Source organism: Prionailurus viverrinus, chromosome B2 (genome assembly GCF_022837055.1).
Source record: "Prionailurus viverrinus isolate Anna chromosome B2, UM_Priviv_1.0, whole genome shotgun sequence".
NCBI classification, from domain to species: Eukaryota; Metazoa; Chordata; class Mammalia; order Carnivora; family Felidae; genus Prionailurus; species Prionailurus viverrinus.
Genome location: NC_062565.1, coordinates 121,495,851 through 121,522,693, shown reverse-complemented (window position 1 = coordinate 121,522,693; position 26,843 = coordinate 121,495,851). Strand labels below are relative to the sequence as shown.

The following is a 26,843-nucleotide window of genomic DNA, read 5'->3' as shown; positions in this document are numbered from 1 at the left end:
CCATGGGCAACTGTTCCCATAAAACAAGTGCTGAACTTCCCTCTCAGTCGGCACCACAGCGTAGTCCTGTGCCCTTGAAGCCTGTGAATATCACACAGTAAAGATGTGAAAGAAACAGACTAAGGTTTTAATACTGTCTTGATCAACCCAAGCATTCCTTTGCTACTTTATGTTTTCCGGAGCACGATGTTAGAATTTTTCCGAGGAATATTTGCAACATTTAAAAACCAGAATACCTTTCTGATTAAGCCCAAAGCAATCATCAAAAAAGCACCGCATAATGTATTACCTCTGAAGCATGACATTCAAGTTATAGTTTAGACAAGAAAAGACTAATTTCTCGTAACCCCTTTTTTTATTTTTCGTTTTGAATCCTAGTTCAGTGGTCCGAAAATTGGGATAGTCGGACTCCTAGAGGTTCATTTTCCAGAGTACTCCTTCAATGGTACATCAAAGAAAATAAATTTCTTGATTCTTTAGGGAAAACCTGTTCCCTAAATTTTCTTCTTCCTCATCTCCATTGTAATAACTGTTGTTAAAGCACACCCATTACCCATCAGGAAATCTTTTTATTATGACACATGTCCCAAATTATAAAAACCTCAGGAGCACTAATCAAAAAAATAATTGGAAATATTGCTGTATTGAGGAGGGCACCTTTTGGGATGAGCACTGGGTGTTGTATGAAAACCAATTTGACAATAAATTTCATATACTGAGTAAAAAAAAAAAGGAAATATTGCTGTGGGTATGGTATGGAAAAATGAGAATGACTAGATAATCATCTTTTCATAAACCTAGATATTTCCAATAATTTACTTTCAACAAAATTAAAGAATGATCTAACCAAGTTATGAGCTGATATATCATTACAAAAAACTTGTTTTGTTAATGCAAAGAACTGAGTGATACTGCTGTTATAAAATTTCTTCAACTCCCCATCTTTTTTCATTATCCTTGAGAACAATAAATTTCATCTAAAGAGTAGAAATGTACCATATTGTTCTAGAAGTGACATTCACCCACACATACATGATAAAGAAAAAACTCCCTGGTCAATTAAGGGAGGCTTTTTTTCAATACATTTCACTTTTCATATCTGATAATTATTTCTAAAGATTTGTAACATATTTCTATAATTTTCATCCATTTTGTATTAATTATTGTGTTAATACCTGAGGGAAAAAATACCAAAATCTCTTAGGGGAAATTTAAAAATCCCTAAAATTTCAATTTAAGGTAATTTTTTTTCAGAGAATTATGATGGAGTGATCAAAAGACTTTCAAGGTTAAAAATTCATTACAAAAGGATAAAATACCAAGTTCAAGGTGAAAAACTACATAAAATTGATGTTAAATACCTTATTCCTGTATTTTTTAAATGGATGATGATGAATATCAGATAGGTATCGTATTTCATAGAATGATAAGTGTTCTATTTTATATTAGGGTGTATAATACCATAGAAGTTGCATTCTTTGCTATCAGTTAAATTTATGGTGAAAGGGAGTTTGATGCTGGCTTATAAAGAAAGAAAGTACTTAGTTTTTCAAATTATTTTAAAGGTTACACAAGAAGAAAGTTTGAAGACCACTGCCAATAGCTTTCTCTTATTTCCAACTGGTTCCTGCTCACAAAGGAGTTCCATGATCAATTCTGGCATTTTTTAAACAGAGGGTTATTCGATTTATTCCAATTTCCCCTACAATATTTTCAAAAAATCAGTTGGTGTTGACTAGAGATCATGAAGATAGAAAGATTAGGGAACATTGAGACTTTCTTTTGTTGCTTTTCTTGGTTTGTTTAAGTAATACAAAATAGTATTCTTGAATAAAATATTTGAGAAGAGGCCAGGCATGAGCAAAACTCAGAGAGACTGAGAGAAAGGAGAATATAAGAATAAAAATAAAAATAAGCGAAAGCTATTGCGTCATCACTGATGTTGGAAATGGTGCTCTACAGTGCAGGGTACGTTTAAAGAGCACACTTATCCTATTTAGGGAACTTCCGAAGCCAGGATTTAAACATCTGGTTGGGAGGAAATGGGCCTATTTCCCTCTCACATTCATATTTAAAGGACCTCTTGGCAGACAGAGAGCTAGGTGTGCCCTGCGCTGTTTGCATAGGCAATAAAAGTCATGGGATTTAGCTTTACTTCTTCAGAGTGTGGAACACTGATTTCTCAGCAAGTCAGGTTGTTGAAAATTCTGCACCCTGAGTGTAGAACTTCCTCCAAAGTTGCTAGGAATTCTCTGGTAAGAGTTTAAGACCTCCACGAACTTTTCAAACCTGAAGCTGGCATGCCAGGAGGTTCAGGAAAAGCTCAAGCCAAATGGAAGGTGTGCCTGGAGAGCCGCGGGTCTGATAAGTGATAGCCTTGGTGGCTCATAAGGAGGGGGTGGAGATAAGCAGGCAGTTTACCTTTGGGTGGGCTGGGTCATCTCCACTGATGGCCTCTACCAATGCAAGTCCTTGTCCTCCATGGCACATGGAGATACGTCAACATATTTTTTGACACTGTGTCCGGCCGTCAACACTGTCTGCAGATCTCACCCGGATCAGCCACGTTCTGACGGGCAGCCGTGGTGATTCAGTAGCATGTGAAATACAAGTTCCAATACTTGAGGACAAATTGTGTCCTGGCAAGTCCAAAATCTCCTCTATCCTCGCAGCCACAAAAGAAGGCCTTGAAGACCTGTGCAGAGGGTCACCTGGGTGGCTCAGTCAGTTAAGCATCCAACTTTGGCTCAGGTTGCGCACTCGTGGTCCATGAGTTCAAGCTCTGCATTGGGCTCTGTACTGACAGCTCAGAGCCTGGAGCCTGCCTCACATTCTCTCTCTCTCTCTCTCTCTCTCTCTCTCTCTCTCTCTGCCTCTCCCCTGCTCGTGCTCTGTCTCTCTCACTCTCTCTCAAAAATAAATAAACATTGGGGCGCCTGGGTGGCTCAGTTGGTTAAGTGGCCGACTTCAGCTCAGGTTGTGATCTCGCAGCTCGTGGGTTCAAACCCCGCGTCAAGCTCTGCACTGACAGCTCAGAGCCTGGAGTCTGCTTCAGATTCTGTGTCTCCCTCTCTCTCTCTGCACCCCCCCCCATACACACACACTCACACTCTGTCTCTCTCTCTCTTTCAAAAATAAACAAAAAAACTAAAAAAATAAACATTAAAAAAAAAGGCATGTGCAGACTGACATTTATGGAGGCACGAATTGCCAAGGTAGTCCTGGAACGTCAGGGTTAAAGGTGGAATAACAGAAATCAAGGAGGACTGTTTCAGGGTCTGCTAAAATGTAGCGGTGGCACTCATTGTAGAAGAGTTCGCTATGCGGTGGGCACAAAGCATTCCCTCTGGCTCTGTCATCAGGGAAGGGGAGAACAAGGACTCCCAGAGCGAGCCAGCACTTCCTCACGGTGCCATGTGACAATAGCTCAATTTTCCCTGGGAGAGCAATGAGGCCATCTCATGAGAACGCAACGTTGGTGATTTTCAGAAGACTTCTACTTGCCATTACCAATATCAACATAGTAAATCCCCATGTGACATTTTACATCTCCGAGCTCCTTCCTTGTGAACTGATACAGAGCTTCTCCATTCTTTCCGCTTTGGGTATTCGTGGCCCCTTCCCAGGGAACGTGGAGGCTTTTCATCATCTTGCTCCTGAGGCTGCCGTGGAAAGATTCTTATCCTTTCAGGAAGTTTTCCCTTGCTGCAAGGACCACCTTCAGAACTTTATTTCACTTTCTGATTTTGGAAGTCTGTGATTTTAGGGTGCTGAACTCATTGTTAAAATAATATCAACAATCTTAACAATAGTTTTAACAATTAAAATCCTTATTTTTGACTTAACAGGCTTCTTATTGGGAGGTTGAACCATCCTTGTCAAAATGCTTGTCAACTGCTACAGCACCCAGTTTGTCAATATTAGATAAACCAAGGTATCGATTCTTGAATTCTTTCTATTAGATCAAAAAAGAAGTGGAAGCTTTCCACAATGATGCATTATTTTTGGAAACGTCAGGCGCAAGGTTTGCCTGACAAGCTCTTATCAGAGACAAAGGAAAGTCCCTCTCTCAACATTCAGTTCATTGTTCACTGCCTGGTTCAACTGCCCGAGAAGCTGGCTCAGGTGCTGAATTGAACGCACACCTAGTACCCAGGCTTTCAGTGTAGACTGTGGGTCCTTTCAGGAAACCTCTGACAGTTCAGATTGAGTGCTTGTAACTAGGGCTTTAGGAAACTGTCCCATCTTCTTGTTGGTGAGCTCTACCACTTTCTACAACAGAAAGATCAGCTCATTTTCATTCGATGCCAGCGTGGGTCTGATGACCCCAGCAATGATTTTCCAAAATCCCACCAAATAATTCCCAGAGGAGGTCATGATGAAACTGGGGAGGGAAGGAGGGAGTTTCAGAGGTGACGAAGTGGGGATGAAAGTAGACCAAGAAAACCTGTGTGAGGGGCACCTGGGTGGCGCAGCCGGTTAAGTGTCGGCTCAGATCATGATCTCACGGTTTGTGAGTTCGAGCCCTGAGTGGGGCTCTGGGCGGAGAGCTCAGAGCCTGGAGCCTGTTTTGGATTCTTTGTCTCCCTCTCTCTGCCCCTCCCTTGCTCATGCTCTGTCTCTCCCTCTCAAAAATAAGTAAACATTTAAAAAGTTTTTAAAAAAATAAAGCAAACTTGTGCGAACTCCTCCAGAAAACAGAATGAAAGAGTGACCCATCCCCCACCTCCTCCTTATGGCTGCTAGAGCAAAAGGTGATAAGAGACCCTCCGCTCTACCTTGACAAAAAACAATGGCAGAAAGGGGCAGAGGGGATTGGTCTGTGGCGTAGATTATTTAGCTCCAAAGAAATTGCATATACATAAATTCATCTTGCATTTGTCCAAGGGCAGGTCATTACAAAGACTTTGCTAGAATCACACAACTGTCAGAGCCAGATCCCCAGTCTTAACAAAGCCCCAGACAAGGTTACCCCAGCACTGCTTTGGTTTCATTAAGAGCAAAGTGATCCTACCTCGGGTGTCATCTGCAAGAACCCAATAAAGTTGGTGGTTTTTTTTGTTTTTTTTTTTTTGCAAGTAGGAAGCGGAGGGGAGGGGTACGAAATGTTGACTTTGAATTCCCTGTTAATTAAAACAATGATCATCGTGTTCCTTTTGTTTAAAGTATCTTCCATGCCCTAAAGGTAACTCGATACGGATTCACGTGGAAAAGGTAATCAAGAAAAAAAAAATGTTTCTCCAGCTCTCTTCTATAATTCAATTTGTTTTTCTTACTCTGAAACAGCAAATTTACTATGAGCAGATGTTTTCAGCCCAGAGCCTGCTCTTGTCATGAGAGCCAAGTTGTTAAATTAGAGGCACAGCTGACAGCTTGGTTCCCACATGATCCCTCCCAGTGGTTGCCCGCAGTGGGGCCCCTCCCTGGCTTCAAGCTTCTCCCCGCCCCCACCCCCCACCTCCACTGGGCTAGGACGGTACATCTGGGCTGTATGTGACTGATGGCTTTCCAACACAAGGTGACTTAGCCAGCAGTGAGCCCGGGCTGGGGCAGCTCCTGCGTCCTTCTTTCTTCAGAATCAAAGGCTTAGATTCCACATTTACTTATTCATTAACAAATATTTATTGAGCCACCAGCAAGAGAGCACCGTGATTAAAAAGCATGAGTTTCACAGACTGACCGCCAGGACTCAGTGGCACCCATGCCACTTGTGAGCGCCGTGACCTTGGCACATTATTAACTCTTTCAGCCCGAGTTTCTTCTCTTGTGAAGAGGGATAGTAATAGTTCCTATCGTGTGAGATTTGAGGAGACTCGTTTGAAGTAAGTTTCGGGACGTGCTCCGTCCCTTGTACGAACTCGTAGCTCCTTTATGAGGGCAGATTGGACTTGAAAGGCTGTAAGCAGAAGACAAGTGCGTTTGCTCCTCGACCGCCCCTCCTGATCCCATCAGGAGGGTCCTATAATGCTCCCCGTCACTCCCAGAGAATCAAAAGTGCTCTGGTCAGTTTTTGTGCCGACCAGAGTCTCCTTTCAGACACTCAAACATTAAGTCAAGTATGATAATCAAATTTCGGACCTCTGTTGAATTCAGACCTTCTGTCCACTCAGCTTGCCCAGGTCAGGAAGACCAAGTGGGAGAAGGGGGAATAAGAGAGCCTCCTTCCTCCTGCCTTCGTGGCTCCATTTCCTACCCACTCATTAGCTATGATGTTGGATTTCTCCAAGGTCAGGGGCAAAGGAAATTATAGGGAAGGGCCCAGACATGGAGCAGGTAGAGCGCTGGTCTGGCCCTGAGGCTCTGTGCTTGGCAGAGGTCCCAAGCTGCCTCTCTGGTTGCTCCCTGGCAGGTGGCCCCAGCCACTGCCCCTCCCATTTGCATTTCTCGGTCCTGTGTCACATACCAGCTTTCTGTCCTCCCGCCCCCCACCCCTGCCCCACCCCTCCTCCAGGATTGTCAGGCTCTGTTGGTGTTTCTCCCGAATCCTTTCTCACTTGGCTGGAGAGGAGCAGGAAGCCTGTCCTCTTCCCTCCTGCCATGGAAGGACCCAGCCCTGCTCTCCAGCCATAAACCACTCAGGGCCAGACCGAGGTCGGAGGTCAGGGGGCTGGCCCTCCGTTTCAATGGGTGTTTGATAATTTCGCTGCTCCCCACCCTCTCTTCCCTTTCTTCTAGTGCCCTGGCTACTACTGAGCGAGATTTTTCCTGCTGGAATTAGAGGACGAGCCATGGCTTTAACTTCTAGCATGAACTGGGGCATCAATCTCATCATCTCTCTGACATTTTTGACTGTGACCGGTAAGGACCTGCTGTTTGCCTCTAACACCTTTTGTGCTCATAGGACAAATGTTGGGGAAGCACACTCACCTAGAAGACATTTCACTATGGACATTTTTAAAACATTCAAACAGGGGCGCCTGGGTGGCGCAGTCGGTTAAGCGTCCGACTTCAGCCAGGTCACGATCTCGCGGTCCGGGAGTTCGAGCCCCGCGTCAGGCTCTGGGCTGATGGCTCGGAGCCTGGAGCCTGTTTCCGATTCTGTGTCTCCCTCTCTCTCTGCCCCTCCCCTGTTCATGCTCTGTCTCTCTCTGTCCCAAAAATAAATAAACGTTGAAAAAAAAAAATTAAAAAAAAAAAAAAAAACATTCAAACATAAAGAGGATGTATCTCATGTACCGACCACCCAATTTAAAGTTATCATTCTCAATTTGTTTATAACCCCAGCTTCTCTCTCCCCGAATTGTTTTGGGTCATATCCCAGACAGGACGTCATTTTGTCTATAAAATTTCCACGTGGACCTCTAAAAAGATCAGGCGTTTAAAACCTATACCTGCAAGGTCATTATCAGAAATAAAAATATTCACAGTAATCCCTTAGTATCAAATATCGAGTCTGTATCCACATTCTTCCATGTCTTATAGTTATTTTTTATATTTTGTGTTATTTTTTATGTCTTTTATACACTTTTTATATTTTCTTATACTTTGTTTGAATCACGATCCAAATAACACAATCTGCCGTTGATTGACATGGCTCCTAATTTGTAGGTTTCATCTCCATTTCCTCCTTTTCCTGCCCATCTTTGGATTTGTAATGAAGAAACTGGGTCATTTGTTTCAAAGAGTTTTCCCCACGCTGGGTTTTGCTGATTATAGTCATGTCACGTGGCCTTCTGTCTTCTGGGTTTCCTGAGAACTGCTCTTTAGATCTCGAGGCTTGAGAGCAGATTTAGATTTTCTCATTTGTTTGTCTATAAACTCCTTCACAGATGATGGAGGGTGTCCTGCCACAAAGGCACACCCTGTGTGTCTGCTTGTCTGTCTGTGTCCCACTTTGTCATTCAGGCCCCTTCGAGGATCATCACCCAGATCCGTTATTTTTTTTAAGTGTTATTTTTTTAATATTTTATTCATTTTTTTTGAGAGAGAGAGAGAGAGAGAAAGACAGAACACGAACAGGGGAGGGACAGAGAGAGAGGGAGACACAGAATCTGAAGCAGGTTCCAGGCTCTGAGCCGTCAACCCAGAGCCCCACACAGGGGCTCGAACTCACAAACTGCGAGATCGTGACCTGAGCTGAAATCGGATGCTTAACTGACTCAGCAACCCAGGCACCCCAGATCCGTTATTTTCACTGCATCGCTCCTTCTGTATTTTTGTCATTGATATTTCTCTAAGGAGGAATTTATTCTCATTAGTTATTTGCCTGCCCTAAAGGATGAATCGTAGGAAAAAGGCAAGGTAAATGCTTGACGTTTTCTCTTGATTTTCTAGTTTTCAAAATAATGAGACAGTTCCCCAGCATCTTCCAAAATTACTAAGGAGCTGTTTTCTTCCTTTCCTTTTCCCATTATATGTGTATCTGATATACATATTAAAAAATACATATAAAATATGAGTTTTGAAAAGTGGATGTGTACTCGAAAAGTCTATATCTATACTTCTGAATACTTGTCAACCACTTTTTTTTGAGTACATCTACTTTTGGAAATTCAGTTTTGGAGTTATTCACTAACCATGGTTTGGGTTTTTACATAACATTTTCAAATGTCCCACGTTTTTTAGAAATAGCCTAAGATTAAAGGAAACAAAGAAACTGGTCATTAGCACCAACCATACGTGTCCTTCTCAGATCACGTGCATAGGCCTGTACGCTTCACCTTCACACACACACACACACACACACACACACCCCTTATCTGCCCCTTGATGTGCAGAAAGGAAATATAAATGCAAAAATGGAGTGAGCATGGCATAATGTGTCAACTTGTCCAATCACTAACCTGATACCTGAAACCAGTGTGACATTGTGTGTCAACTATACTTAAAATTGTAATGAAAAAATAGAAGAAAGAATGGAAACGATCAGGGATGGGAAAAGATGACATAAGTCTCTGGGAAGGCTAGCTAATGTGTAAGATGAGCTAATGCACATTCAGAAGTTCTCCTGCATTTAGAACAAACGTTGGGAAAGCACATCCACTTAAAAATCCTGGAATGAACCTGTAGATGACCTTTCACCGGGCTGCGTTTGAAATTCGATACAGGTTTCTCCCGCTGTTCGAAAGTAGAGTGTGTCTACCAAACCACTCAGAAGCCAAAATGGCCTGAAGCAAAGCAACTCGCACTTCCTAAGAGCGAAAATCCTCTCTGGATTTTTCTCAGTTAGCAAAAACAGATACCGAGGTAGGTCTCTCATAAAAGCAAAGTGGCAGGACACGAATTTGCTGAGAACAGGGAAGGCTGTGCTTACTTTCAAAAGTCAACTTCCCAAGGGGCGCCTGGGTGGCTCAGTCGGTTGAGCGTCTGACTTCGGCTCAGGTCACGATCTCAGAGTTCGTGGGTTCGAGCCCCGCGTCGGGCTATGTACTGACAGCTCGGAGTCGGGAGCCTGCTTCGGATTCTGTGTCTCCCTCTCTCTCTGCCCCTCCCCCACTCACACTCTGTGTGTGTGTGTCTCTCTCTCTCTCAAATATAAACATTAAAAAAAAATTTAAAAATAAAAAAAGAGGGCTGCCGTGTGCCCAGCACGGGAGGGCACCTGGATGGGCATTGTGACCCGCGGTCTGTGCAGAAAAGTTGCGAAAGTCCTGGGTGTTTGGGGCGAGAAGATGCTCAGGGAAAGGATGGATGGGAGCTCGCTCGGGTGCCTGCGTGGCTGTCACGCTGTCATGACGAAGGGACTGGAGAGCTGACCCGGAGGGCAAAGCAGGACCAGAGCCAGAGCTCTTGAAAGGCAGTACTTGGACTTCAGAATGAGTGAGGAAGGCCTTTGTAACAGTTGGGTCAGCCCACTGTGCGGTGGAATCTCTGAAGCCATCAACTCATCAACTCCATGTTACTGAAAGTGTTCAAACAGAACAGAGGACGAGTTCGATGAGGTGGCCTTTTTTTTTTTTTCCCCACTGTCTATATTCCGGTTTTATGTCCCAGAGAGGAAAGGATGACCGATTCTACAAGCACTTTATTAAGCCCTCACTGGGGCGAAAGCCTGTGCCAGCAGCAAGGAAAGCACAAGGGATCGGACTTTAATTAAAACTGTCCAGGGGCGCCTAGGTGGCTCAGTCGGTTGAGCCTCCGACTTCAGCTCAGGTCACGATCTCGCGGTCCGTGAGTTCAAGCCCCGCGTCCGGCTCGGGGCTCATGGCTTAGAGCCTGGATCCTGCTTCGGATTCTGTGTCTCCCTCTCTCTCTGCCCCTCCCCCGTTCATGCTCTGTCTCTCTCTCTGTCTCAAAATAAATAAATGTTAAAAAAAAAAAAACTAAAAAAAAACAACAACTGTCCAAAGAACTGCAGCACTGTCCCTTCTTCCTGCTTCTCCTCACCTCACTGACTGGCAGGTGGTTAATATGCCCAGATCTTTCCACGCTGCATTCGCCAAACCTCCCCACTGCACTTTTCCCTGACTGACCAGTCGGGATTCGTGGCTGCAGCTGTTAAGGGCTGTTTGCACTGTCTCTGGCTGAGGTCAGTCTGAGCCTGTGTTTGTTAAGAGCCAGTTTCTTTCCCACAAGTCCCCGCCAGGCTGGACTTCTTGCTGCTAAGCCCGGGGCAACGCAGTGCCCATGCCAGGCTCCGGTGCCCTGGGGGCCGCTTCTTGCCAGTTAACTTGCCTCGAACCTTGGTCAGTAACTACAAAAGGACTGTATCTTTGACCAGGAGTCAGAGGAAACACCAGGCTGGCAGGAGAGGATGCAGCTTCTTGTTGATGAATCTTAGCAAGCTAATGCCTTTCATTAGAACTGTTATCACTTCTGGGGCACCTGGGTGGCTCAGTCGGTTAAGTGTCCGACTTTGGCTCAGGTCACGATCTCTCGGTTTGTGAGTTTGAGCCCCGCGTCGGGCTCTGTGCTGATGGCTCAGAGCCTGGAGCCTGCCTCAGATTCTGTGTCTCCCTCTCTCTCTGCCCCTCCCCTGCTCGCACCCTGTCTCTCAAAAATAGATAAACGTTAAAAAAAAAAAAAAGGAGTTATCACTTTTTTCTCTGAATCCAGGAAGAGGCATCACAAAAATGCTGCCAGCTACTAAAATGAATATTGCCAATACGAGTGACGTATTTGAGTCAGGGTAAAGACGGGTGAGCTCATTTCAAGAAAAGTGCATCTGTATAAATGTCTTTTAAAATATCCACCAAATAGAAACCAAACTGCTACAGCCAGTACTCCCAGGAGGGGAACTGTGGGGTGAGGAGAGAGAGAGAGAGGAGATATTTTACCTTCTGCTTTCTCTGTTTCTGTGTTGTTTGAGGTCTTTTTTCTTTTTTGCAATGAGCATATTCAGCAGGAAGATGGCACAATGGCATTGGATTTAACTGGTGGTAGCCACAAGGCTTCTATTTACTTTGACAGGGCAAGCTGGGGTAGTTGGTAAACATGACACTTACAGAGGTTGACTGTATTTTTAATTTGTAGTTGCTGTTTCCCTGGGTATATACCCTACCAGCGTGTTCGGAAATACACATGTTTTTTATATGCTCTAAGAAGCAGCTGTCCACAAAGTGGGTCAAAGCAACACAAAACACATTTTTAGGGATGCCTGGGTGGCTTAGTCAGTTGAGTGTCCTACTCTTGATTTCGGCTCAGATCATGATCCCAAGGTCCTGGGATCGAGTCCTGTGTTGGGCTCCACACTGAGGGTGGAATCTGCTTAGGATTCTCTCTCTCTCTCTCTCTCTCTCTCTGTCTCCCTCTCCCCTGCTTTCCCTCTCTCTCTCTCTCTAAAATAAAAAACAAAAAGCAAAACCCACATTTTTAATCAGTCTCTTTTGTCCTTTGTAGATCTCATTGGCTTGCCATGGGTGTGCTTTATATACACGATCATGAGCCTCGCATCCCTGGTTTTTGTTGTTGTGTTTATACCTGAGACGAAGGGATGCTCTTTGGAACAGATATCAGCGGAGCTGGCCAAAGGGTAAGTATTCTATGCATTGCTCTCTGCACAACACTCTGGTCCAAAAAAATGCAGCTTTTATGTACAACTGAATAATGATAACATCTGAAATTATTTCAGGATATTCCCTACGGTGTGAAGCCATATCTCAGAGCACAACTGCAGCTTTTAGGGCCATGTGTTGAATCTGGGTGACTAAGCGAAGGAGTTAGAATAATCAGTGCTTTCTAACAGGTGAACTTTTCAAAGCTCTTTTCAGAAATGTTCAAAGAACCTCTCTCGTCTCCCTAGGTCCCCCACCCAGGAGGGGTTTTTTTGATAGTTTGTTTGTTTGGGGTTTCAGGTAAGTCTTGGAATGCCATGTTCATCCCGTGCCAGAACCATAGGCTTCTATTCCTATTACACGTGTAGGTTGTCTTTAAGCCCTAAACACCTGTTAAGGCTAAGATTATCAGGAACACTCGAGTTTCAGTGACTGCAGTCATTCCAAATGCGGCACAATCAAAACGAGTTTAAGAAGATAAAGAGTTTTGGGGCGCCTGGGTGGCGCAGTCGGTTAAGCGTCCGACTTCAGCCAGGTCACGATCTCGAGGTCCGTGAGTTCGAGCCCCGAGTCAGGCTCTGGGCTGATGGCTCAGAGCCTGGAGCCTGTTTCCGATTCTGTGTCTCCCTCTCTCTCTCTGCCCCTCCCCCGTTCATGCTCTGTCTCTCTCTGTCCCAAAAATAAATAAACGTTGAAAAAAAAATTAAAAAAAAAAAAGAAGATAAATAGTTTCTCGCAGGGATAGCATTCAGAAAACTGGTGAAACACGTCTCACATAGAGAGGTTGTTTAGACCATTTAACTTAGACAGGGGCTGTAGAAAACTCTTTGGTTTTGGTAACAGAGCTCACAGCTCTGACTGCTCAACGGAAGGCAAGGAGGTGATGCACAGGGGCCAGGAATGAAGGGGAACTCGTTCTTCCTCGGATTAAATCATTACACTTGAACATGGAGAGATTCTTGCTCTTGGGTTTCAATATACGGGGAGGGCACGACTTATTTACAGTTTGGGAATTTCTTCCAGAAAGTCTTTCAATGCACTGGAGAAAAATGTATGATTGCTACAGGAAATGTGGGCACCGTGATGCTTCAGCTTTTGCCTGAAGGAAGAACATACCTGATAGGTGATTTGATGGTAGCTGGACGTGTACATATCCGTGTAGAGTAGGGTTTGGAAAACTTTCGCTTTGTATTTTATACACTTTTAAGTGGTTTGCATTTTTTCCCCATGTTTATTTATTTATTTTTGAGGGGGGAGAAGAAAGAGAGAAAGACAGAGAGAAAGAAAGAGAGAAGGGGGGGGAGGGGCAGAGAAAGAGGGAGGAAGCATCCCAAGCAAGCTCCATGCTGTCAGCATGGAGCCCAACCCGGGGATCGATCTTACCAACTGTGAAATCATGACCTGAGCCGAAATCAAGAGTCAGACGCTTAACGGACTGAGTCACCCAGGAGCCCCGAGAGTGGTTTGCCTTTTTAAAATATTTCACTTAAAGGGGCGCCTGGGTGGCTTAGTCGGTTAAGCATCCAACTTCGGCTCAGGTCATGATCTCGCGGTCCGTGAGTTCGAGCCCCACGTCGGGCTCTGTGCTGACAGCTCAGAGCCTGGAGCCTGCTTCAGATTCTGTGTCTCCCTCTCTCTCTGACCCTCCCCCATTCATGCCCTGTCTCTGTCTGTCTCAAAAATAAATAAACGTTAAAAAATAAATAAATACATAAGTAAATATTTCACTTAAGTGAGCAGAAGGACTTTTCTCTTAATTCAAGCTGTAAGTTAAACATCAAATTGTAGGATTACTTTTTAATACAGATAAGGCCCCCATTTTTAAAAAAACACAATGAAAACGAAGGTTACTCATTTACGAAGACATGTAATTGTCAGGAAAGCCGGCTGTACCCTTGGCCTGATCAGCACATTGCCTGGCCCTATGCTAGTTGAAACCAACTGACTGGATTTCTTGGAGAGCACAGAATCTCAACAGGACTGTCACAGATGCCTGATTCCAATAACTAGTAGCCTCAGACCTTGGTAACTTTATGCATTCATCTGAATACTTGATTCAGATTCAAGGCCTTTTTCGGGGACTTAGATGCCAGGACGCTAAAGACTTCCAAATCTGTTGTTCATTCTTCACTTCTCATTCTTCCCTGTCACCTGTTTCACATCAGCTGTCTGTTCAGGTGGAACGCACCATCCCCAAATGTGGTGGCTTAAGATACACCATTTCCCATTTCCCAGGATTCTTTGGCTTGCTTGGGCGGTGCCTCTGCTCGGTTAGCCTGGCTGCACTCATGTGTCTCCATCAGCAGGAGGGACCGCCGTAGTGGACGGTGTAAGGGAGCCTCAGCCACAGGATGGCGGCGGGTGCTGACTCAGTGGGGAGCTCCCATTGCCCTTCACGTGGCCTCAGCCTCCAATCTAACATGGCTTCCTCACACGGCAGACTCTGGGCAGCATTCCACGGCGGTGGGAGCCGGAGCTATAAGGCCCTGTGGGGTATACGTTCTGGAAGTCACACTGCATTACCTGCATTACTCTCTAGCATCCTACAAGTCCCAAGGCCAGCCCAGAATCAAGGGCTGTAGACAGTGACTTAATCTCTTGATGAGATGGACACACGCACACAAAAAACTGTTTTTAACCACATTGACTCTTCCACACCTACTCTTTTTGAAATTCTCTTTTAGCGCCTGTGAAACAGTTTTCTTTCCTGGCTTCCCTCCTGCCTCACTGATACTTATTTCTTTATCTCTCCTTCTCTTCCTACATTGTAGTTACCACCGCCGATTTAGCCGGTCATCCTTATGCCTTGAGAGACCATGCAAAGCCTCATCTTAGAAGCCCTGCATAACCCCAGCCCTGGATAGCATTCCTCTCTCCTGGATTTTTCACATGTTCGAGTCCCATTTTCTTCTCTACTGGCGTAGCTAGGACTCTAGGGGTTCCCCCTCCTTAGCTAAGTGGTAAAGTCTTGGTTTCCAGGAGTGGCCTCTGCCCATTGTCTTTCTTCCGGAACCTCTGTGTGGTGCCTAGCATAATCTTGATTCCTAGAGGATGGTGGAAAAGTATCCGCTGTTCAATTTGATAACCTATGAACAAGGCCAATGCTGAATTCATTGTGTGGGGGGATTAGAGCTTGGATGACCGTGTGGAGCACAATAGGTGTTGATCTGTGGCTTGTAGGGTGTGGTTTCATCTACAGTTGAATGGAGCCTGTGCAATGGGAAGAGGCAGAGGTATGTGTTCAGATAAGTGAGCCCGACTGGCTATACCACACCACTCCCTTCCCCACGGTTTCATCTTACTCATTCAACTCTTTTCTGACCATCTGCTCTCCACCAGACACCGTTCTAGGAAAGAACTGAAGACGCAGGAGACAAAGAATCCATAGCTTCTTTAGAAGGCAGGCAAGAAAACAGACTATTACAAATATTTAGCGTTGTTGGCAGGCTCAAAGGAAGATCGCCTATATTGGAGGATCTCATCTATAAAATCTTCCTTTGAAAGAGATAATACCGAAGCAGAATCCTGAAGGAGTTGCCTGGGCAAAGAGGTGTAGGTGCGAGACACAGGGGGATCACACGCGGAGGCCAGTATACTCGCTGGTGTGGTCTGGAGAGGACAAGAGGATTGAGACGGGAGTGCCGAGCAGAAGGCAGAGAACAGTCAGGAAGGGGCTCGTCCTTCTTGGTAAGGAGTTTGGAGTTGGTGCTAAAGGCAGTGGGGCCTGTTTAGGGGCACCTGGGCGGGTCAGTCGGCTCAGGTCACGATCTCACAGCTCGTGGGTTCAAGCCCCGCGACGGGCTCTGTGCTGACAGCTCGGAGCCTGGAGCCTGCCTCAGCGACTGTGTCTCCCTCTCTCTCTGCGCCTCCCATGCTCATGCTCTGTCTCTCAGAAATAAACATTAAAAATTCAAAAAATAAAAATGAAAAAATAAAGTAACCGAACAGGAGGGAAGAGTTACCGATTTTTGAAGGAGGACTCTGGCCAAATACAGAGAATGGAAGTGGAGGGGCAGCTGAGTGAGGGAGACCGATGGGAGTGTGTTGACGAAACCAGATAGAAAACTATGGGGCTGGATGGCGTGTCGGGATGGAACCAGACAACTTAGACCTGGATTGGAAAAGATGGTCAAGGGAAAGGAGCAAATCTCCCTCAAGCTTAGAGAACTAACCCCATACACAATGGCGACATGTGCCCTCGTAAGACCAGGAGAAGGAGGAGCAGGTTTGGGGGGCAGGAGCCCGGTGGGGCTCAGGGACAACCCTGAACTCAGTCTGTACGGACTGTCTGTGAGGTGCCTCTGGGACATGCAAATGGACCAAGGGAGCGGAGAGACCGGTGTCGGTCGGAAGACGGTCCTCAACACATCAGTGCATAGGGATGTAAGTGGGGGCTGATCCACATTTCGTGGAGCCTAAGCTTTTGAGGGGCCCCGTCGAAGGAAAAAAAAATACAAATTATGAATGTGAAATTAGGTGTGACTATGTAGGTCTTGGAAGAGGCTGTGCAGGGAGGGACCCTGGGGCTTATGTGTCATTGGCTTCATGGTAAGTCCGTCCACCATGTGCGTAAGCACTTTTTAACTACCCATTTATTAGCTGGGGGTGTGAAATTCCTTTAAAACATTAAGGTTTGTTAAAATTCTCGTGAACAACACTACAGAATTGAGGCAGGGAGAAAGCAGTTAGGAATTAACTTTTTAAGTCTAACTTGGAAGCGGAAGGAACGCTCTGGATGAGCTAAGGTTAAGAAACTTTCAGACCTATTTTTCACACGGGGCTGTCAGAATGTATCCAATTGCAAACCAAACAAAAATCTGAGGACAAACCCTCAGAGAAGCCAATCTTTCTATCTAATAGACCTCCAGAATAAGACATTCCCTAGCAGTATCTGATTTGGCTGTCTAAAACGCAACAAAACTTACTCATTCAGCGTCAGGGTGGGGAAGGAATCCGTCTAAATCAGTAAAGCTCTGGATTATGAAAGGTTTTCGAAAGAATCACATTTTTGTTACTTGTGAGTCACGCAAGGTATTCACACTTAAATCCGAACCTCAAGTGATAAACGGCAGAGTAAGAGGAATCCAGAAGCCAAAGCACCATGAACCCTAGACAAGACGACACGGGTACCAGGTGTTGGAGGCCAAAAATAGATGCGAGCTCTGATGCGGAGAATTATAAAAGAGGAGGTGGCAAACCAATCCTGCACGTGAAATTCACAGCAGCAGTGAAGGCATCTCCTAGGGTGTATGGTGTGCGGACACCCAGTACGGAGGGCGGAAAGAGTTGCTCTGGGAACCCTTGGCTAACTCCTGTTTATCTAGAAGTAGAGAGCCTGCGGTTCATCTGAGCTCGAAGAAGCAGGTTGACAAAGGCTTTTCAAATGAAAATGTAAGCAGCCCGAATTGTGCAGACTGGCCAAAGTCTGTACATTAGACAAGGTTCCCTGGAGGGGTTAGAGTGGGAGAGAGCCAAAGCCTAAGAGACTCTTAAAAAATGAGAACAAGGGGCGCCTGGGTGGCGCAGTCGGTTAAGCGTCCGACTTCAGCCAGGTCACGATCTCGCGGTCCGGGAGTTCGAGCCCCGCGTCGGGCTCTGGGCTGATGGCTCGGAGCCTGGAGCCTGCTTCCGATTCTGTGTCTCCCTCTTTCTCTGCCCCTCCCCCGTTCATGCTCTGTCTCTCTCTCTGTCCCAAAAATAAATAAACGTTGAAAAAAAAATTTAAAAAAAAAAAGAGAACAAACTGAGGGCTGATGGGGGGTGGGAGGGTGGGGAGGGTAGCTGAGGGCTATGGAAGAGGGCATCCTTTGGGATGAGCACTGGGTGTTGTATGGAAACCAATTTGACAATAAATTTCATATATTTAAAAAAAAAAAAAAGGTTCCCTGGAGGGAAATGTCCGCGACAAAAATAAAAAGATAAAATACATAATGGTTCTCCAACCAGCTAAGTAAATGCGGGGCAGCAGAAAGCCCAGGGAGCTCGCTTGGACGCGGAAGCTTAAGGGAGCTTAGGGATTGCGGAAGGACACTGCTATGTCAAGCAAGTCTTTGCAAATTTAGGAGTCTATGAAACAAGTGAATCATTTTTTGCCACCATGGAAAGAGATAGTCCTGACATGTATCTCCCGATGACTTCCTAAGGAGTAAGAAAGGAAGCAATTTATAATGTCAAATTAACTTCGAAGTTGAGCCTGCATACCGCGCTTAGCACTTTTCTTTCCTCATCGCCGGAGTTCGGTTCTTGTGCTTCCATCTCCGCGAGGCTGAGAAAACAAATATTCTCCCAAGGTTGTTAAGTTTCTTATAAAATAAGCAGTGACTCAGCTGAGAGGTCGGACAAGATTTCAGCAAGAATGTAATTTGAAAGGATTTTGTTTTGAACTTCTGCCCTGCCAGCCACAAACTCCAAATGGGATGTTTGCCATATTTGCTATTTCAGCTGTGACTTTGATGCTTTTCCTCAGTTTAAGCGGGAACAAATGGAGAAAATTAACAAGCTAACGTTTTGGAAATATTTTGGCTCTGAGACTTAGGTTATTTTCCGCTTCCAGCAGGTCATTGCTTCATTCATTCACCCAAATTCACTGATTTGATAAATATTTCCTGAGCATCTAATACGTGCCAGGCACTGTTCTAGGTGCTACGGCAACATTACTCAACAAGCAAAAAGGCCGTATTAAAACATGGCAATAAGAGAGCCTCCTAATCAGGGCCTAGGTTTTTTGTCTTTGTTTGTTTTTTTTTAAAGTTTATTTATTTTGAGAGAGAAGTGAGCGAGTGTGGGGGAGGGGCAGAGAGAGAGGGAGAGAGAGAATCCCAAGCAAGTCTCCCTGTTGTCAGTGTGGAGCCCAATATGGGGCTCGATCTCACGAACCTCAACATCATGACCTGAGCCAAAATCAAGAGTCAAGAGTCAGATGCTCAACCTACTGAGCCACCCAGGTGCCCCAGGGGGCTATTTTTGATCAGCTGATCTGAGAAGGTTATTCTGAGAGGCAACATTTAGGATAAAATCTATGTGATAATAAAGGAGCCAACCAAGGTAGGGTGAAGGAGAATTCGGGCAGAGAGAACAGCGCAAAGGCTAATCCGAAACGCACTTGACCCGTTCCAGGAACAGCAGGAAGCCCAGGAAGCTGAAATCTGTGTGAGATTAGTCAGAAAGTCGGTAGAGACGAGCGTACAGAACTCTGCAGGCCCAGCGAGTTTGGATTTCATTCTCAGTACAATAGGAAGCCACTAAAATATTTTAAGCAGGGAGTGACATGATCTGATTTACATTCTGAGGTGTGCCAAGTAAGCCTCTGCAGTCGCACAGCGGAACGTGGCTGAGAAAGCACACAAGTGCGGTGTTGGGTTTTTCTCATTTCGAATCACGACCATTGACCTCAAATGGCCCTCAGTGCTTGCTGCCTGGCGATCGCACGTGTCCCTGGTCCATTAACTGCTTGTCTCCTAGACAACTGCTCCGTACTGCCTTCTCTGTCTGGAAACCTCCCTTCTTCCTTAGCCCTGTTCACTCCCACTGACGGCCTTGCCCCTCTGACTTTACTGAGAAAAATGGACACTTCCATAACCTGGCACACCAACCCGCACGTGTTTGTATCCAAATGCGCCACCATCCCTCTGGGTTTTCTCTGTTAGCCTCAGCATTCCTGTTTGAGGCCAATCACTTCATGTTCTCCCCCCATGCCTTTTCCAGGACATTCTCTGACAGTTCTCTCTGCTCACCCATGCATCATGCCCACTTTACCTCTCCCTTTATCTCAACTGCTCACCAGCAGGGAAACCCTGTGCAATTTTTCCCCATCTAAAAAAAAAAAAAATGGCCTTGATTCCACTTTTCTCTTTGGCTTTTGCTGTTTTTCTGCTACCATTTATAGCAAATTCTAGCATATTCATTGTCAGTTCCTCTTTTCCCATTCTCTTATGAACCTGCCCCAGTAAGACTTTTATGGCCACCGTTCTACAGAAATTGCTGTTTTTAGCATCCCAGTTACCCCTACAATGCTAAAGCCAGTGGTCGATTCTCCTTCCTCATCTTAATGGCTAGCGTGGTGACCATTCCCAGAATTGGACCGAGGTGAGCATGCCCTTCTTCCTGAAATAGTTGGCTTCACTGCCTTCGAGGACCCCCCCCCCTCCTGGTTGTCTCCTGTCAGCATCCTCTACTGGTTCCGTTGTATCTTCCCACTATTTTAAAGTTTTTGTGCCCTAAGGTTTATTTCTTAGAGAACTTCTTTATCAGCCTCACTGGCTAATTGATCTCAGCTAAAGTTATTGAATGAATGAATGAATGAATGAATGAATTGGATATAAGAGTAAGGCAATGAAGTAGTCAGGATGACACCTAAATGTTTAGCTTGAGAAACTACATGGATGGTAAAATAGGGTAGCCACAAGGAGGACTAGGTTTCGGGGATGGAGAGAGTCCAGAGTACTATTCTCGATATATTCATTTTGAGATGACCATTAGGCATCAGGGAGATATATTATTAGCCAACTGTGTGATATATAATAAGTCTGAAAGACACTCAGGGACAGGGTCAGACTGGGCTGCTATGTAGTTTGTAGATGGCATTTAAGTTGTGGAACTGGATGAAATCTAGTCAAAGAGCCGAGAGAAGGGAAGGAAGTCCAGAACCAAGCCCTAGGTTAATCCGACATTTAGAGATCCAACAGAGGAGACGGAGTATCCAAAAAGACTGAAAAGGAGCTGATAGTGAGTTTGGGGGAAAGCCAGGAGACCATGGGATCACTGAAACCAAAAAAAAAAAAAAAAAGTGTTCTAGGAAGATGGGACCAGATGGTGCCAAAAGCTGCTGAGAGGTCAAGTACAAAGAGTAAGGTGACCGCAGGCTTGTCAGGCACAGTCTCAGTGGAGTGACAGGACGGAAGGGTTGAGGCTTGAGATGGGACAGAAGTTCACGAAGTGAGGGAATCAGCTACAGCCCTTCTGTCATTTTGCTCGGAAGGGGAGCAAACAGGATGGTCGTTATCACGGACTGTCATTGCCCCTCGCCCTGTGACCCCTCTGCGCCCTAGCTCACTTTCCCAAGCACCGGCACCGCAACAAATCCGCGCCACACCAGGGCCTGGAATCCACTGAGTAGCCATCGGCTTCCCCTGCTCAGACTTCATGGACCACCACCGCTCCCTTTTCCCTGCCTTCGCTTCCTCCATCATTTCGGGAAAACCCAACTCTGATGAAACCATTTCTTATGTTATCCATGCACCCAGGGGGCACAGCGTGGCTGAAGAAGACACACAACCGTGTTGACAAGACTGATTTTAGATTTATGAACACAAATCTCAAGTAGGTCTTCGGGCGAGTCCTACAACCCACGTTGCCCAGAGAGTTGACTTCCCTCCTCTCCAAGAGGATTACCTTACACTCTATACTCTTTCCTCAAGCCTTGAGTACCCTTCCCACTTCCTCTCTGCCGACGATCTTGCCTTTTCAGTTCGCTGACAAAAGAGAAATAGAGAGACCAACTCATCCTGCATGCCATCCACTAAACTACCTACATCTATGCCCATATCCATCTATGCCAGCTCTTCCCTTTATGCGCTGAGTGCATCAACTTCCCCCTTCTCTGAGGTTATCATCACACACACACACACACACACACACACACAGAGCTGCAGTATTTACCGTCATAAACAATATACCTCCCTAGACTTCAAGTTCCCTCCAGGAACCCACCCCTTCCCTGCCTACTTTTCAGTTCTCAAGTACAGTAAAACCTTATATGGCGAGTGACTTGTTCTGTGAGAGTTGTGCAAGACAAGCAAACATTTCTAATACATTTTAACTTGATATCCAAGCGATGTCTTGCAATACGAGTAGTACGTGACACCGAATGTCACGTGATCACAACTGAGCCAATGGTTCTTGAAATTCGCACTGATATGCAAGTGCTTTGTATTACAAGCACATTCTGGAACGAATTATGCTCGCCAACCAAGGTTTTACTGTACTCTGTATTGTCTTTGTGTCCTCACCTTCCATTCTTTCTTGAACTTACTCCACTCAGACTTGCTCATGTTCTTACTCCAAAGGCTACTTAGGACTTCCAAGTTACCAAACATGGGGACAGTTCTCAGTCCCCGTTACTCGACTTCCCAGAAGCACTTGCCCAGCTCCTCATGCTCCCTATCTGCAAACACTTGTTTTCACTTGTCTTCCGGAATACCACTCTTCCCTGATTTTCCTCCTACCTCATTAGTCACTTCGTGGTCTCCTTTGCTTCCTCCCTCTCCCCCTCCTCCTGTATACCTTTAAAAACAGTAGGCCCAAGGGGCACCCGGGTGGCTCAGTCGGTTGAGCGTCCAACTTCGGGCTCAGGTCATGAACTTACGAACTGTGAGTTTGAGCCTCACATCAGGCTCCGTGCTGATAGCTCAGAGCCCGGAGCCTGCTTCAGACTCTGTGTCTCCCTCTCTCTCAAAAATAAAGATTAAAAAAAATAAAAAATAAAAAACCCAGTAGTGCCCAGGACTCAGTCCTTAGATCTATACCTACGTCTACTTCTTAGACCTATCCCTAAGGCATTATAAGCCATCCAAAAAGTGAGGACTCCCAAATGTCTCCTTTCTCCAGGTTTTGACCTTTTACCTGACTTTCAAATTTCCAAATCTAACCGCTTACTTAACATCTTTGGTTGGAATGTCTAATAGGTGTCTCTAGCTTGACATGACCTACACAGAACTCTTGGTTCTCAGACCCACTCACCCAAATGCACACACCCTCCTCCATAAGCCTTCTGCCTGGGAGTAGTGGGGAGGGGCTCCTCAGGCCAGACGCTTAGGATTCATCCACGATAATCACTGTGCTCCACATCTATACTGTCACTAGGTCTCGTTAAATCTGTCGGCATGACATACATGAATCTGACACTTTGAGCCAGTACCATTCGGAGTTCCTGGACTACACTAACCTCCACACTGGTCTTCCAGCCCTGGCCCTCTACAGTCTGCCCTCCATGGGGCAGTCAGCCTGATCTTTTACAAATGTCATTCCTCAGCTCCAAATGCTATGGTGCAAATTACATTTCAGATAAAATGCAAGCTTCTCACTGTGGCTGCCACCTACCTCCCCGACCCCGTCTTGTCGTTCGTGTACTCACCGTGCTCTGATCTTTCTGAAAACACAGTGCTTCTAATGCTTCACATGGTTACCTTCTCGTTACAGTTTCTGATCACATGTCACCTCTTGGGAGCGATGCCAGCGGGATATAGTCGCCTCTCTCCCAACTATTTTCCTTCTTTTTTTTCTTTCCGTTTACTTTTCTCATTCGCACTTTCACTACTTGAAATCAGGTGCTTATGTGCCTGTCTCCTTTATTAAAATGTAAGCTCCTTGAAAGCAGGACTCTATATCCACGCTATCTTCAGTACCTAGCGTAGTACTAGGTGCACAGTAGCCACTTAAGTAAGTGGCTAAGTTACAGGAAAAGATCTTTGAAAGCGGAGGTTCAAAGGTGGCTTTATTTTTTTTTGTTAATCATTTTTTAATGTAGATTTTGGAGAGAGAGAAGGGGGAGGGGCGGAGACAGAGGATCTAAAGCAGGCTCTGCGCTGACAGGAGACAGCCTGATGCAGGGCTTGAACTCACGACCCGTGACATGGCGACCTGAGCCCAAGTCGGATGCTCAATCGACTGAGCCACCCAGGCATCCCTTTGTTTCACTTTTAAATGAACGTAAAATACTAGGGCATATTTTTATGGGAAATAATCCCATCATGGGAATAATCCTGTAGGAAAAGAAATTATTAATGCCGGAGCAAGGGGATAATGCAGAAGGCAGACAACGTAGATATACAAACAGGCATGTTAATTGGGTTCGAGAAGTGGAGACAAAATAGGATCTGGGACGTTATCGCCATTAGTTCTGTGTAATACTGTCCTTGGACTCTGCTGGTAGGAATGCCTTGATTGTGTTCGGAGAAGTCACCTCCCCATTACCCTGTGCATGAAATCGACCCAAGTTCTGTGGGGTACTGAATGTCAGGATACATCAGGGCTTTACAATGAAAATGTCTTTTTTGCTTAGCTAAAACATGAGAGGCCCAGGGTGGTTTAAAAAAAAAAAAAAAAGCCTGCACCCTTCCCCCCCTACCCCAGTACTATAAATTAAGAGCGACATTTTCATTCGTGCCTCTTTCTCTTTCAGGAACTTTGTGAAAAACAACATTTGTTTTATGAGTCATCATCAAGAGGAATTAGTGCCAAAACAGCTTCAAAAAAGAAAACCCCCAAGAGCAGCTCTTGGAGTGTAAAAAGCGGTGTGGTAGGGGACGAGCAAGGTGGCTTTCTCCGGAGATCTAATGGCCTCAGACCTTCCAAGTGTTGACAAATTAGAAGGGTGTCTTTGTACCAACACCTATTGGCCACTCCCATGTTTTCTTAGGGTCACGGAGCTAGTTTTAGAGGGACACCCTGAAATGATAAGGACAACCTTTCATGTCCACCTGTCAAAGTGTAAATGGGGTGCAAGATCCCAAGTGATCTCTTACTCTGAGTAGGATACTAGGTGAAAAATACTGGCTGGTTCAATACTTCCCACCCCTTTCACATAGCAGCCTTTGAAAAACTATGAACTAGTAATGCGATCAACTTCTGCCTTAAGGTACGTACGTACGGAGGCCAGTCGCAGCTTTGTTATCCGGACACGTAAGTGGCCTGGACACGAGCTTACAGGGTTTTTTTTTTTTGCCCACTATGACAGTACTTACACTGGGTCTTCTGTAAAAAAGGACACAACGTGGACAATTGCACTTATGTTTTAGATTAGGATAGGATCCTGGCTAGGATTTCAGTGATAATTCCTAATTATATTTCAACAAGTACAAAGATTATGCAGCTCATTCTATGAATTATGAACAACAGTGTAATGCAAAATACCCCTTTATAAATTTTATGTATTATCACATATTAAAAGAAACAATTGTGCCATAGTTAAGAAAAACAAACACTTTTCCATCCATTTAAAAAAATATATATGAATAGAAAAGGCAATTTCCAAATCCTGGGACCATATATACTTAGTAGTAGCTGTTAGTAAAACATTAGAAAAGGAGTCAGGCCATTAGGTTATTTATCCAAATCTCTATAATCAATTAGGTTTGAGTTATGCAGTCAAGCTTATAAAACTCTCTCCTTGTAAGGCTTTCATGACTTAATAGCGATCCATAGTTTCCTGCAATTCTTTGCACTCCTCAGGAATATCACTACCTCAGGTCATGGCATACTGGCTATAATTGATGCTGACTTTCAGATGACTGCAGACATAGGACATCAGGACAACTCCTTCCCTATGTTCTTCTCTATGATGAAACAGAGGTCACCAGCTATACCAGAAGCTTGAGTTTTTACCACAACAATGAATTGCTTTCCTCTGCATTCCTCCAGTTGAATATTAGGACTTGGTGGGGCATTTTTCCAATTTGGATATGACGACAGAGAACCTACAATAAAGAATCTTGACCCACTTCAGGAGTAACCCATTAAGTTACTATATTATAAGCTATGGGAGGCACACAAAGACTTAAGGCACGAATAACCTAACTGGAAAAAGAGTAACCGATTACGTTTGGCCTGAAGAAAAGAGAATCCTAAGAGCCAAAACCCTTCGTTATTCAGGTTGGGATTTTCCTACTGGCCCCAAACAAACTGCCCCAGTTTGACAGAAGGGTATATGACCTAGTCATTTCCCTACAACAAAATGGGAAGACTACAAATCTGTATAATTAATAGGGAAACTGTACTAGCAGAGACTCAGGAGAATGACTAAAAGTCCTGATTCTGAAACGAATTACATAATGAAAATTGGCAGGGAAAGTTACGAGGAAGGGAGACTTGAGACCTTCCTTCTACCACAGCATATTTCCTATGCAAGTTAGAGCATGTGTTGGGTGGTTGTGTGTTTGTTTTGTTTTGTTTTTGGAAAAAGGAAAAGTGTGTTCTAGAGGATCAATTTAAGAAATTTATTATGAATCTTCAGTGGAATTAGATGCTGGGATTTTTTTTTTTTTTTAATCAAGACAGGGAATTGATACACATTTGTTTTCTTTGCCAAGCGTCCCAGATTGTGAGATATTTAACAAAACTGTTACATGTTCCCTTCAAAGTCTGAGCACTACGTATACATTAGCAGTTTGTTTTAGCCATTCATCATGAATGGGTAGGAAATTGTTCATAAACTTAGGTGGTTTATCACTGGTGATTTCAACTTCGGTATCTTAAACACTCTTACACGTGTCTTTTATTACCCTGAGCCCGTGACTAAATAATTCTGTCTTCGAACCAACTTTTACCCAACATGTCCCCAATCAGAGCTTTTTTTGGTTTTCAAAAATAAAAAAGGGGGAATACTTACAATGTGTATGTATATATTCACAGTTTTTATTTATCAAAAAATTTACAGCACTTGTGAAGAGCCAGCAGAAGACCTCAGACACGCTCATTCTTCCCAGCTTTGTTAAGTTTAGTGGGTCAGCCAGGACATTTTGCCAGGTGACGCTCACACAGCAGCCCTGAAACCTAAACCGGTTAGATTGTCTTTCTTCCTCTTTTCTGAGAAAGCGTTTTGATGCGCTACTGATCTACCCACTTTTCAAGTCACTCAAATGCTGAAAATATTACAACATCTGGATCCGCACATTGGCCATATAATCATGTTCCCCCCCCCCCCACATTTCTTTTTGGGGCGAACGTTACAAAACAGGTCACTTGTTACTGTTAATTAAAGCTAAGTGGAAAATCTCAATTTTTAAAATAGTCTGCCCGGAACCTGTAACTTCTTCACGGAATGGTATCCTCTGTATTTTATGAGGTCTACCTATCCTATTGGCTCTTAACGTGAAGCAAATAAACACAATGTAAAAAAAAAAAAAGAGAGAGAGA

General features: G+C 44.7%; 1 protein-coding gene and 1 non-coding gene across 3 annotated transcripts in view; both read left to right on the top strand.

The window, feature by feature from the left end:
- The window catches only part of SLC2A12 (solute carrier family 2 member 12), a 65,932-nt gene that overhangs the window by 33,232 nt on the left and 5,857 nt on the right, over positions 1-26,843 (top strand). The window contains exons 3-5 of one of the 2 annotated variants that reach the window (XR_007152057.1): positions 6,676-6,798; positions 11,779-11,911; positions 24,112-25,899. Coding sequence is in view for 1 of the 2 variants with exons in the window: in XM_047858015.1 (XP_047713971.1) it covers positions 6,676-6,798; positions 11,779-11,911; positions 24,112-24,217 (362 nt within the window). In the remaining variant the exon portion in view is untranslated. Of the gene's footprint in view, positions 1-6,675; positions 6,799-11,778; positions 11,912-24,111; positions 26,185-26,843 lie in introns of those variants that run through there. The other variant, XM_047858015.1, reaches the window with a different exon arrangement.
- On the top strand, positions 9,280-9,364 carry TRNAR-UCG (transfer RNA arginine (anticodon UCG)). The gene is given in 2 exon segments: positions 9,280-9,316; positions 9,330-9,364. It is a non-coding gene; the product is annotated as a tRNA-Arg (tRNA).